Raw genomic sequence first — 13,210 nt, 5'->3', positions numbered from 1 at the left:
GTGGCATGCACTTAGAATTCAGAGGCAACCTTGGATTGTTGGTCCTTTCCTTCCACCTGTTTTGAGACAGGTGTCCTTTGTTGTTTTGCTGTCTGGGAGGGCGAGGCTCAGGAGCTCTTGAATACCTCTGTTACTGTTGGTGCTTTGGATTACAAATGTGCATACATTAGATCTAGTGTTAGGTTTTATGTGAATGGTGAGGATAACAACTGCAAGTACCTGTCAACCTTTAAACCTTAAACTGCTAAGACAGCCCCTTGGTCTCTCCCCTTTTGATACTTATTGATTGCTGTACACCTTCTTTGTAAGATGCTCTTGCTCAGGATGTATTTATTAGACACACCAAGAGATTTGGCAGCTGTGGGGAGCATGTGTCAGTCCTGCATATTTATTTCCCATCTTCTGAGGCGTCCCCAGCATCTTTGATGAATCTCCCAGCACTTGTAGGACATGAGGAAAGGAACCTGGAGACAGATTACTGTGTTGTAATATGCTTGTCTTAATTTTTGGTAGTTTCAAAATCTATGTAGATGATTTTTTCCAATAAGCATCTTCCTATCTCAACCTTCTATTTCCACTATTATTGTTGAGAGTTTTTCATTGTCAATAATGTTAACCCTAAGCCGGGCGTGGTGGCACATGTCTTTAATCCCAGCACTTGGGAGGCAGAGGTAGGAGGATGACCCGTGAGTTCGAGGCCACCCTGAGACTACATAGTGAATTCCAGGTCAGCCTGGGCCAGAGTGAGACCCTACCTTGAACAATCAAAACAAACAAACAAGTCTCATTTCAAGTATCTTGTTCTCTGATGACTACTATTTATCTCCTTAGCTCACTTTTTTTTTTTCCTACTAATTTTCCTAAACCCCATTGAGACTATTTTATGATTTTACCAGGTTTTCACTATCTCTTGCCCACCAGTTTTAGTTGTTTCCTGTGTAGTATGGATTTCATGACCTATTTTATAAATTACTCATTTATAAGTACTCTCATAATTCTCTTGCCTTCTCATCCCTCCCTCCTTTTTTGAGGCAGGGTCACATTATTAGTTCAGGCTAGTCACATATAAGAGATTCTCCCATTTTAGCCTCCAGAGTCCTAGGATTATAGGCATGTAACACCATCCCCAGCCATGTGCTTATTCTCCAGGCACATTCTTAGTTATGTCCACTTTCTGCTCCTTTTATCTGTTGTAACTGAAAATACCTGGGAGAAACCAAAACAAATGGCAAATTCATTTTAGATTCACACCTATAATTTCAGGTGGAACTTAGTGCTGCCAGAAATCTTCTTTCAGTTTGTAAGAATAGCTGATCCATTTTACCCTTCTCTTTATATCTCCATTTTTACTGCCAGCCAGTGATTTAAATTTTTAAAATTTAAGACAGTAGGAGAAATTCAGATAGATATTACTTTAGATATTACTCTCATTTGTTTTCTGTCAATAAATTTTATTTGCATATATTTTGCTTCCCCCCTTATTAATTTGGGTGAAAAGTTTAAGCTTTTAAGGCAAATTTTCTACTTGTACAATAGATTTCATCTCAGTTGCCTTCTAAAACACATTATTTGAGTAGTTTTCTTCCCTATATTCAGATTAGCTCATTAAGTCCTGAAACTTTGTTTATAAATGAATGTTTCCAAGTTTTTACTCTGACCCAAGGTATCCAGAGTCATATACTCAACATCTTCATATATTCATTTGACGTCTCAAAGTTCCATTTAAAAATCAAACTCATGATTATTCAAACCTGTCCGACTGTGTTCCTTTGTAATCTCTAGCATTATTCATTTTCAACTTGATCCTTTTAATTACTTAGGCTGAAAAAAGGAAATAACTTTTGACTCTTCACTCTCATTGAACATCCTCATTAAAACATTAGTTTCCAACCATATAAAGGAAGATAAAAAGGTGAAAGAAAATATTTGAGTAACCACAGGAGAGAATGTGATCTGTAGATGAAAGAAAAATAATTGGAAGAATAAAATAAATGATTTGACAAGTGAAGGACAAAGAAGTGCTAGGAACTTCTAGGTAGAATCATTAGTACTCTTTATTTTGTCAGAAAGTTAATGAAATTTCATATGTTACAAGTTTTCTCTAAAAACTGAAATTCATTTTATTTCTGATATTTGATTCATCTTTGTCTACTTTTGACTCACCTTGAGAAAAACAAGTGACTCCATGTTAACCAGATGTAACCATAAAAGGAAACTTTTACTTTCATTTATGTTTGTTTATTTATCTGTGTGGGTGTGCATGTGTGTGGAGGTCAGAGGACAACTTCTATGTGTTTGTGCTCTGCCTTCTTTGAGACAGGGTACTAATTGCAAGCATTTATTAAGTATTTATTCTATACCAGGGAAAATTACAAATATTTCAGTTATTTGAGGTTTTATCCTCTCAACATTCTTATTATTCATAATTTATAAATTGGAAGTTAAAACACAGAAGTTAGATAACTTGGACATGATCACTATAGCATTAGGATTCAAACCAAAATGAAGGGACTCCATAGCTGTTCAACTTGAAACTTACACTCTACTAGCTTCAGTGCTATCAATAATGGCAAGAAAATGACAGCCAAATGAAGGTAGTTTAGACCAGCTTGACCTAAAGCTGAGATATGAACTAGACTGAAAAAGTATGGTGAGTTAAAACACAAGGGAAAGTTACCCCAACATCTTTCAGTTTCATGAGAAATAGAAAGCTGCTTATAGTTGAATTGGAGCAACTCAACTCATACTTTGGATTGAAGATTAAGACTCCATAGTGAATTCCAGGTCAGCCTGGACTAGAGTGAAACCCTACCTCAGAAAACAAAACAAACGAACAAAAAATTAAAACTAGGGGCTGGAGAGATGGTTTAGCCATTAAGGCATTTGCCTGCAAAGCCAAAGGATCTCTGTTCCATTCTCCAGTATGCACATAAGCCAGATACACAAGAGGACACATGCATCTGGAGTTCCTTTCCAGTGCCTGGAGGCGCTGGTGCGCCCATTCTCTCTGCCTCTTTTTCTCTGTCATATAAGTAAGTAAAATATTTAAAAAAATTAAACTAGTATTTCTAGCATTGGAGCTAAAGTGTTAAAAGATACCGCATGGGAATTGTTAAATTACAAGGAAGTCATGTAGTTTTCCTAAGTTAAATTTTGGAAATAATATTACATAAAGCATGCAATTGACAATACCCAAGCATCATTTGAGAAAGCACAGAATATGTTTATAGTTTAACAAAATGTTTCCTTCATTGTAGACATAATGTTTCAGGATTTGACTGGGATTTACATACACTTAGGGAAGAAAGCTGACTATGGAATATTGACACTGCTGTTTTTCCAGAGATTCTGGCTACATAGACAGAGGAGCTTAGGGAAGACAAACTTAGCAACATAAATAAAGTGGCAATGATAAAAAAAAAGAATGTCACAGTGGAAGTAACTGGCAAAATCTTCACACTAAAGGTTCTTTTGAATAGTTCACAAGATTGTAATTTAAAGGATAAAATATTGGGAGTGGATTGAAATTTAGAAATAAAACAGTTCACTAAGGCATAAAAAGATGCTTATTCTGTCCTGAAAATTACAAGAGAGCCTAAGGGATTTTCAGATGCTTTACTTTTTTTTTTTGTTTGTTTTTTTGAGGTAGGGTTTCACTCTACCTCAGGCTGACCTTATTCACTATGTAGTCCAGGGTAGCCTTGAACTCATGGCGATCCTCCTACATCTGCCTCCCAAGTACTGGGATTAAAGGCTGTGCCACCATGCCCGGCTCAAATGCTTTTAATATTTTTTGTTTATTTATTTATTTTTATTTATTTGAGAGCAACAGATGGATAAAGAGGGAGAGAGAGAGAGAGAGAGAGAGAGAGAGACAGACAGACAGACAGACAGACACAGACAGAGAGAATGGGTGTACCAGGGCCTCCAGCCACTGCGAATGAACTTCAGATGCATGTGCCCCCTTGTACATCTGGTTTATGTGGGTCGTGAGGAATTGAGCCTCAAACCAGGGTCCTTAGGCTTCACAGGCAAGTGTTTAACTGCTAAGCCATCTCTCCAGCCCAAATTCTTTAATTTTAATGTCAGTGTTTATAGTTATATTTCTAAATAGTTTTATTTTATATTCCTGTACATCCATAAATGATAGAAGTTTCACAGTTTTGACAAATTTAAAGGTCACAGAACAGTCATACTTAATTGATTATGTACATAATTTCAGTTTGTATGACTTTAGTGTTTCATACTACTTTGTGTCCTGGGAACACCTTTGCAGTGTATGCTTTTCTCTACTTTATCTCTTTACTAAGGAGGAAAAAAATTCAGCCACTTTGGTAATATGAGACTTCCCAACTATCTTTTTTTTTTTTTAATTTTTTTTAATTTTTGTTTTTTAGAGGTAGGGTGTCACTAGCTCAGACTGACCTGGAATTCACTGTGTAGTCTCAGGGTGGCCTAGAACATGTGGCAATCCTCCTACCTCAGCCTCCCGAGTGCTGGGATTAAAGAAGTGCACCACCACACCCGGCTTTTTTTTTTTTTTTTTTTTTTAATAAAGGGCCTCATGTATCCTAAGTGGGCCTTGAACTCTTTTACTTTATTTTATTTATGAAAGAGAGGGAGGCAGGTGAAGAGAGAGAATGGGTGCCCCAAGGGCCTCTAGCCACTGCAAATGCACTCAGGAGATGAATCAGGAAACTTTCAAAGGCCACAATTGTAAACCCCAAAATACAGCTTATTTGAGAATGGTTAAGACAACCAAGAATATGTAATTTATAACCTGCCCTGACATGGAAAGAGAGATTAACACTTCCAGTGAAGGCCTATGTACCTGCCTTTGTGTAAGTTACCTTGGCATGGCTTACAATATCACCAATGTGAGTGCCTACCTTGATCTCTCTTTGTTGTACTGTGGATCTGGTATTCTGATCATCTGTGCTGGATGCTCTGCAGCTGGGGTCTGAATGAGTTCTTTGGAGACTGCAGGATGCCCGGAGTTGTACCAGAGCAGCTCAGCTGGTCTCGTTTGTGTTCTTCAGCAGCTGCTCAGCTGGTCCCTGCTGTCTTCTCCTTCAGCTTTCTTGACTTTGCAAGAAGGCTGGTGTGAGTGGAAAATCCCAGCTGGGTGGGCAGGCGGGCCAGCCGGTGCCACTGGTGTCTCAGCAGGATTCTGGCTGTTTTCCTTCTTTCTGGAAGATCTTGGTCTCTTCTGCCTCTCTGCTACGGTTTAGAAAAACTTATACACTTTCACTTTAAAAAAAAAAATTATTTATTTATTTATTTAAGAGCGACAGACACAGAGAGAAAGACAGATAGAGGAAGAGAGAGAGAATGGGCGCGCCAGGGCTTCCAGCCTCTGCAAATGAACTCCAGACGCGTGCGCCCCCTTGTGCATCTGGCTAACGTGGGACCTGGGGAACCGAGCCTCTAACCGAGGTCCTTAGACTTCACAGGCAAGCGCTTAACTGCTAAGCCATCTCTCCAGCCCCACTTTCACTTTTTGGTATAAGAGTGTATTTTGATGTTTTTCTGTTTTTTTTTTCCCCCCCTCCCTAAGCTGCCTTGGTGTGGCTACTATGCCTCCATCTTACCTGGAAATTGAAGAATTTTTTTAGAATATTTTTTTAATATTCAGCCGTTTGATATTTGCTAGGTTGTTAGAATGAATATGTAATAGCTTTATAATTTAGAAAACCTTATAACACAAATTATTCTTTAAGAAACCCATGTAAGATACAAATTGGAGCATAATGTGTAGGAAAGGTTAAGTCTGTCAGGATCAACCTTAAGACCTCACATGTGCTAGGCAAGCTTAACCACTGAGCTACATCCTCAGCTCCTGACACTGTTTTGAAATTTAAACAAAGCTTATGCTTGGGGCTGGAAAGATTGGCTCAGCAGGGAAGACTGCTTGCATTCTCATGCAAGCATGAGCACCGGAGAGGGCATAATAAATCCTGAGGTTGATTCCTTGGCACCTATGCAAGACTGGGTGCTGCCTTGCACATCTGTAGCCCCAGTCCAGTGGGAAGCAGAAACTGGAGAATCCAAATATGGCAGTTCTGAGCTCAGTGAGAGGCTCTGTCTAAAGAAAATATGACAGAAGAATGTTAGGGGTAGTACCTGACATTCTCCAGGGGCCTTCACATGAGTGTGCACATGCACATCACATTACACATACAACAAATACACAACATGCCAATTTTTTTTAATGCTTTCTTACATTCTTTATCCCTTCTATACTCTACAACCTATCTTCACATTTTAGGAAGCCATGATCAAAACACTGAACTGTGGCTCTGCACCATTGGCAGAGCAACACTCTGCACAGATTATATTGCTCGCTGAATTGTAAGACCTATTTAGTATCAATATGAATTTGAGTAGATGTTTTTGAATTTTATTTATGTATTTATGTATTTATTTGCAAGATAGAGAAAAAAAAAGAATGAATATGGGAGCGTCAGGGCCTCCTGCGACTGCAGATGAACTCCAGACACGTGTCATTTTGCTCATCTGGCTTTATATGGGAAATGGGGAATTGAACCCAGCTCATCATGCTTTCCAAGCAGGCTTTATCTACTGAGCCATCCCTCTAACCCTTGAGTAGATTGTTTAACTTATATGGACTTTGATTTGCTTATCTGTACAGTGGAGACAACGTAGTCTAGAAAACATAAAAATCTTAGATTTTCCGAATTTAAGAGTGCATGAAAATCTGTTCCAAATAAGGTAATAGAGCTGGTAGGATTCCTCAGTCTTCATCAGCATCAGAAAGCAAGGACTGAATAGTTAATGATATGTTAATCATGTGTTAGATAATGTCTTCACCAGTATGATAGCCCTTTTAGAAAGGAGGCTTATCTGACTGTTTTCAATATAGCACAAACATGCTACTCAGGGAACATGACTTCTTGAAAGCCAGGGTAATACTTTCTGTGAGTCTGGATTGGTGCAGAGAAAGTAAAGTCTTTTATTTCTTTCTTTTTTTTTTTTTTTTTTGTTTTTCGAGGTAAGGTCTCATTCTAGCCCAGGCTGACCTGGAATTCACTATGTAATCTCAGGGTGGCCTCGAACTCATGGCGATCCACCTTCCTCTGCCTCCCAAGTGCTGGGATTAAAGGTGTGCACCACCACGCCCAGTTTTCTTATTTTATTTTTTAAAACACCCTGTTTTATTTCAGTGGGTTAATTGATCTATACCTACATATTTGGAATAATTGCAAGGCAAATAAAACCTCTTAGTTCCCTGGGAACTAACTCTTACTTACGGCCATATTTTCTTAATAACTTGTTGCCATTATTAGGATACTGTGGTTGCTTTTTACATGAAAAATAAAGACCTGGGAATTTTGATACCTTGTTCCTATGACTTTTATGTTATTTTATTATGAATCTTTATTTCTAATGTTTCTAGAAGAAAATTTAATGCAGTTTATAAGTACAAAACTCAGATCATTGTATAATTATTTTAAGGGATTTTTGCTCACTGGGCTTCTGTGTATTCTTGGTACCTTATTTACCCTTTTCTTTCTTCCCAATATTTTCAGATGTTTTGGAATGTTATTAAGCCCAGGTCGAAATGTGAAGAACAGTGACATGCATTTACTGGATATGGTAATTATAATCTTAAGCATCTTATTCAAGTACAGATAGTAGTTATTCTAGGTTCTTATTTTCTATCTAAAAGTTTTTGTCTTATTGTCAGTTATTTATTTTGGCTTTGTGATAACAATAATTAAATTTTGAAACTCAGACTTAAAATTACACATGAGGGAAAGATTTAGGAAAATTTCCATCAAAACGATCATATGTAAGTTGAAAAGTAAATAAAAGGATATTGTTATGATAAAGTCCATTTATTCATCTGTTTTGTTTCTTAGAAGTTTTTTCTTTGAGCCCAAAATGACAGGTATATGATTATGACAAATACATCCAAAATGAATTTGGAACCTTTAGTTTATTTTACTGCACTGTTAAGTTCAGTATTATAATGATACTTGTTTTCTTTAAAGCATTTCTCTTTCTAAATTAATTCTTGATTTTATGTCCTTGGCAAAGTATATTTATTGTATTTCTTTAAGGAATGCCTTTAAATACAAATAAAATATTTTCCAGGGCTGGTATTTCTGGTGAAAGTAGTAAGGTATCTTAACTCAAATAGAAACACCTTTTAATGTTGCAGTCAATGAAAACATTTACATTGTGATTTTAAAATATTATAGGATATCATTATTTTAGAGTAAGTATAAAATTCCATAATCAACTGATATTTTTAAATTTCATGGTAGGAGGAATGACATGTAATCTTCCTTTCAATTGTGTTTTGTAAATGCCATTTAAATATCATGATGAGAAATGTTCCTTTGAATTATTTCAAGGTGATGTCAGTACTGAATTTCTAGCAGTTGATTTCGGGTACCTGTTTGTGTGCCAAGCAGTGTGCAAAGTGCTGGAGTTATATACAAGTATAAAAAACAGATCTTAAATTTGAGGGTTCGTAGTCTTTTGGTGCCTACACACTCTTTAAGTCCAGCAGTGGATAGTGTTCAGTCGCACTATGAGCTCTGGTAGTAGAAAGCACAACCTGGATAGGTCAGACAAGGACAAGCAGTTACATTGAAAGTGAAAACATAAATTACTTATTGAGCCATCTGTGTTGCCTGTTCTACAGCATGTCAGTAATGAACATGGGTTTACCTAAGGCAGACCATAGCACTTTGAAGCCTAAAAATTCCTAGAGGAAGTATGTTGAGAGCACTAACTAGGTCTTAGTTATGGTCTTTCAGAGTTTAAAAGATTGAATTACTTGCAGAAATCAGTCCTAAAGCCTAAAATCAGATATATAGCACTTCTATGAACTTCTGAGACTACTTTGTCAAATCTGTCACCAAAATCAAAGGCCTTGTTGACATTCTTGCTCCTGGAAAGAGAAGTAGTCTTGCCTGAGTGACATCTGGTTGGGCAGTTGTGTATAATAATCCAGAGTCATGATTTGCTGTTAACCAGTGCTCTTGGTTTTCATGCACTCTTACTATGTGGTCACTAGCAATTGGCTAGATTATATCTAATAAAAAAGAACTTCTTCCCTTATATTGAAATCCAAGGGACAGTGTGGTTATTGAAAAGTTGTTTGCAATTAGGGGAAGGTATATTCCTTATAATTTTGCCTAATTAGTCTTAGTTCTGCTCTCTGGAGCAAGATGCTAATACTTCTGCTTCTGTGTTACACCCAAATGTCATGTGAAACTGAAAACAAGCCTTAATCCTACTTTATTTGCTCTAAAAGACATCAAAAAACATGCACAATGCATTTAACTTGACAATTTGTGAGACTTTTAAAATTTGTTTGGAACAGTGCTTTTGTGTGTGGTGTGGATGCAGGTGTTTATGTGTGGGGACACATGTTGGGGGGTGCATGTTCATGTGTGTGCATATGGAGGCCAGATGCTGGTGTTAGGTGCCTTCTTCACTGTTCTCCATGCATTTACTGAAGCAGGGCCTCTCATTTGAACACAGACCTTGCTGGTTTGGCTAGTATAGCTAGCCTGCTCATCCTTGGGATCCCCTGTTCCATCTCAGTGCTAATGGCTTGCCATGCTCACTGGCATTTATGTGGGTGCTGGGGGTCCAAATTCTGGTCCCTCACACTGTGTAGAAAGGGTCCACTGTGCCATCTATGTAGCCCAGTTTTCTTTTTCTTTTTTTTGAGGTAGGGTCTCACCCTAGCCCAGGCTGACCTGGAATTCACTATATACTCTCAGGGTAGCCTTGAACTCATGGCGATCCTTCTACCTCTGCATCCCAAGTGCTGGGATTAAAGGTGTGTGCCACCACACCCAGCTGTGTAGCCCAATTTTTAAGCAATATTGACTGGTGTTTCTTCCCTGAAAATATTTTATAATAAGGTAAATTGAGTCTTCTAGTTTACTAAATCTATCAATGTAGTTTCAGATCTTCAGGAAAAGGAAAGTCATAATTATAAATAACACTGTATTTTATCATTCTTATGACAAAATACCTGAAAAAAGCAACTTAGGGAAGAAAGAATTTTTTTGGCTCATGGTTTAAGATGGTATAGTTCATCATTGTGGGGGATTCAAACTGTGTTTGAGCTAGCTGTAGGAAAGTTTAATATTCAAGAAATGATTTGGGGCTGGAGGGTTGGCTTAGCAGTTAAGGCGCTTGCCTACAAAGCCAAAGACCTCAGTTTGATTCCCCAGTACCCACGTAAGCCAGATGCACAAGGCGGTGCATGCATCTGGAGTTCATTTGCAGTGGCTGGAAGCCCTGGTGCACACATTCTCTCTCTCTGTCTCTCTCTGTCTCTCTCTGTCTCCCTCTCTCAAATAAATAAAATTATTATTATTACTATTGTTGTTATTTATTTATTTTTTTTTTGGTTTTTCGAGGTAGGGTCTCACTCTGGCTCAAGCTGACCTGGAATTCACTATGTAGTCTCAGGGTGGCCTCAAACTCACGGCGATCCTCCTACCTCTGCCTCCCGAGTGCTGGGATTAAAGACGTGCGCCACCACGCCCAGCATTTTTTTGTTTTTTCGAGGTAGGGTCTCATTCTAGCTCAGGCTGACCTGGAGTTAACTCTGCATTCTCAGGGTGGCCTTGAACTCACAGTGAACCTCTTACCTCTGCCTCCCGAGTGCTGGGATTAAAGGTGTGCACCACCATGCCCGGCTCAAATACAATATTTTTTTAAAAAAGAAATGATTTTGTAGTGAGAAAAGGTTTAATACTTTTTATTGATAATTTCCAAACATTTCTTCTACTTTGCTGCCTTTTTTGGTATCTCCTTCTTCAGCCATTTAGAAAAGTTTATGAGCTCAGTGTTGTACAGATCTGGTTCAGGTAGCCACAACTAGTGAGAGGTCATGAATGCAATGACCACTTCATGTCTAGGAGGTAACCTTCCAAAAGCTCTCACTGAAAATTTTTTTATAGTAAAAATAAAGTTCCTATTAGGATGTAGCTCCAAATTTTATTGACTTAAACTGATTAAAAGCTATAGTTTAGGGCTGGAGAGATTGCTTAGTGGTTAAGGTGCTTTCCTGCAAAGCCTAAGGACCAGGTTCAATTTCCCAGTATCTACGTAAGCCAGATGCACAAGGTGGTGCATGTGTCCGGAGTTCGTTTGCAGTGGCTGGAGGCTCTGGTGTGCCCATTCTCTCTATCAATCTGCCTCTTCCTCTTCCTCTCTCTAATAAATAAATGAATAAATAAATATTTAAAATAGTTTATAAAGAAGCTATAGTTTAGAATATTGGGTTACTTGCGTATATCATAAATGATGAATGTTTGAACTTTTATAGGAATCCATGGGAAAGAGCTGTGATGGGAGAGCCTATGTCATCACTGGCATGTGGAACCCTAATGCACCAATATTTCTGGCACTTAATGAAGAAACCCCAAAAGGTGACTTTTCTTAAAAGATTTCTTAGGGTCCTAGGTGTGGTGGCTCATACCTATAATACCAACACTTGGGAGGCTACTGTAGGAGAAGTACCATGGGTTTGAGGCTAGCCTGGGCTACAGAGTTCTTTACCATCCTGGGCTAGAGTAAGATTCTGCCTAAAAAGGAAAAACAGTCCAAAAAATAAAAAAGCACTTCTTATTAATGCTTATTAACAATCTTGTTTTGTTACATTTTAAGGAAAATCCAAATCTTATTTAAAATGAGCATTTTTTTAATGAGATTGACATGCTATCTGCTGTGCTAACAAGGTATCTTAATTTAATTAGATCATGTAGAAAGCATTTGATTTTTGTGCTTTATTTATTACTATAGGGTTGTTTTATTTGAGTGGGAGTGATACAGGAATAGGAAAGATGACAGCAAAGAAATTCTGGAAATTTGAATATTTTGGGTTATTTTAACTTTGTAAGCATTGTAGATTGCATATATTTTTCATTTATTAAAATTTATTTATTTATTATTTATTTATTTATTTGAGAGCGACAGACACAGAGAGAAAGACAGATAGAGGGCGAGAGAGAGAATGGGCATGCCAGGGCTTCCAGCCTCTGCAAACAAACTCCAGATGCGTGCGCCCCCTTGTGCATCTGGCTAACGTGGGACCTGGGGAAGCGAGCCTCGAACTGGGGTCCTTAGGCTTCACAGGCAAGCGCTTAACCGCTAAGCCATCTCTCCAGCCCTATTTTTCATTTATTTATTATGCATTCTGATCATTTTGTTTTGGGGAATTTATACCAAAATTTTTTTCTCTGCATACTTACATTTTATTTAACATGCTTAGTGGCAATCAGTAACTTGTAAATGTTAGTCACATTTTCATTTATCCATTATGTTTATTATCCCAATTTTTTTTTAAAGATAAAGCAAGAGTGAGAGCGAGAGAGAGGAGAGAGAATTGTCATGCCAGGGCCTCAGCTACTGAGAGCGAACTCCAGACACTTGTGCCACCTAGTGGGCATGTGTGACCTTGCGCTGCCTCACCTTTGTATGTCTGGCTTATGTGGGCTCTGGAGAGACATCTAATGTGGGTCCTTAGGCTTCGAAGACAAGTGGCTTAACCACTAAGCCAACTTCAGCCCTTATTTGTAATTTTTTATTCCAGTACACTTACCCAGCATTTACTTGGATGCTGGGGATTCAAACTTGGTACTTCATGTATGTGGAATTGTTGTGATTTTAATTGGTATGTAATCTGTAGGCTGTTTTCTTAAATAATCAAGGAATAATAAAACCAGTATAAAATCCAGAAAATTTTTACTACAGATAAACGAGTGTACATGACAGTGGCAGTGGATATGGTAGTCACAGAAGTGGTGGAGCCTGTCCGCTTTCTCCTGGAGACCGTGGTCCGTGTGTACCCTGCAAATGAGCGGTTTTGGTATTTCAGTAGGAAGACATTCACAGAGACTTTCTTCATGAGGTTGAAACAGGTAAGACCTTTTTTTTTAAAATGTAATACCATTTTATTTTTAAGCTTAATTTTTAAGGTAAAGATCATTTCTTACATCACAATTAAAAGCAATGATATGCTTCAAAAACAAGTGTATTTGAAGTCAATCAATGGAGTATTTAAAAATCCACATCTGGATTATACATAAGATAAAAAAAACCTAGCAAATGTAATAATTAGGTGTTTAAATAAACCTGTAAAGTCTGTGTTTCAAGTATGACCATACTACTATTGACCATGAAATAAAACATATAAAACAACTTTTTTTGG

The 13,210-nt window shown here is 37.8% G+C and overlaps 1 protein-coding gene across 4 annotated transcripts in view; it reads left to right on the top strand.

Moving 5' to 3' along the window:
* Positions 1 to 13,210, top strand: part of Rabgap1l (RAB GTPase activating protein 1 like) — a 682,536-nt gene that overhangs the window by 107,965 nt on the left and 561,361 nt on the right. For all 4 annotated transcript variants that reach the window (XM_045141715.1, XM_004658772.3, XM_045141714.1 and 1 more), the window contains exons 8-10: positions 7,551 to 7,617; positions 11,327 to 11,429; positions 12,754 to 12,920. In XM_045141715.1, the coding sequence (XP_044997650.1) occupies positions 7,551 to 7,617; positions 11,327 to 11,429; positions 12,754 to 12,920 (337 nt within the window). The remainder of the gene's footprint in view (positions 1 to 7,550; positions 7,618 to 11,326; positions 11,430 to 12,753; positions 12,921 to 13,210) is intronic.

The sequence above is a fragment of the Jaculus jaculus genome, chromosome 1 (genome assembly GCF_020740685.1).
Source record: "Jaculus jaculus isolate mJacJac1 chromosome 1, mJacJac1.mat.Y.cur, whole genome shotgun sequence".
Taxonomy (NCBI): Eukaryota; Metazoa; Chordata; class Mammalia; order Rodentia; family Dipodidae; genus Jaculus; species Jaculus jaculus.
The sequence above is the reverse complement of the archived record's forward strand: the minus strand, read 5'-3'. Positions and strand labels throughout refer to the sequence as shown.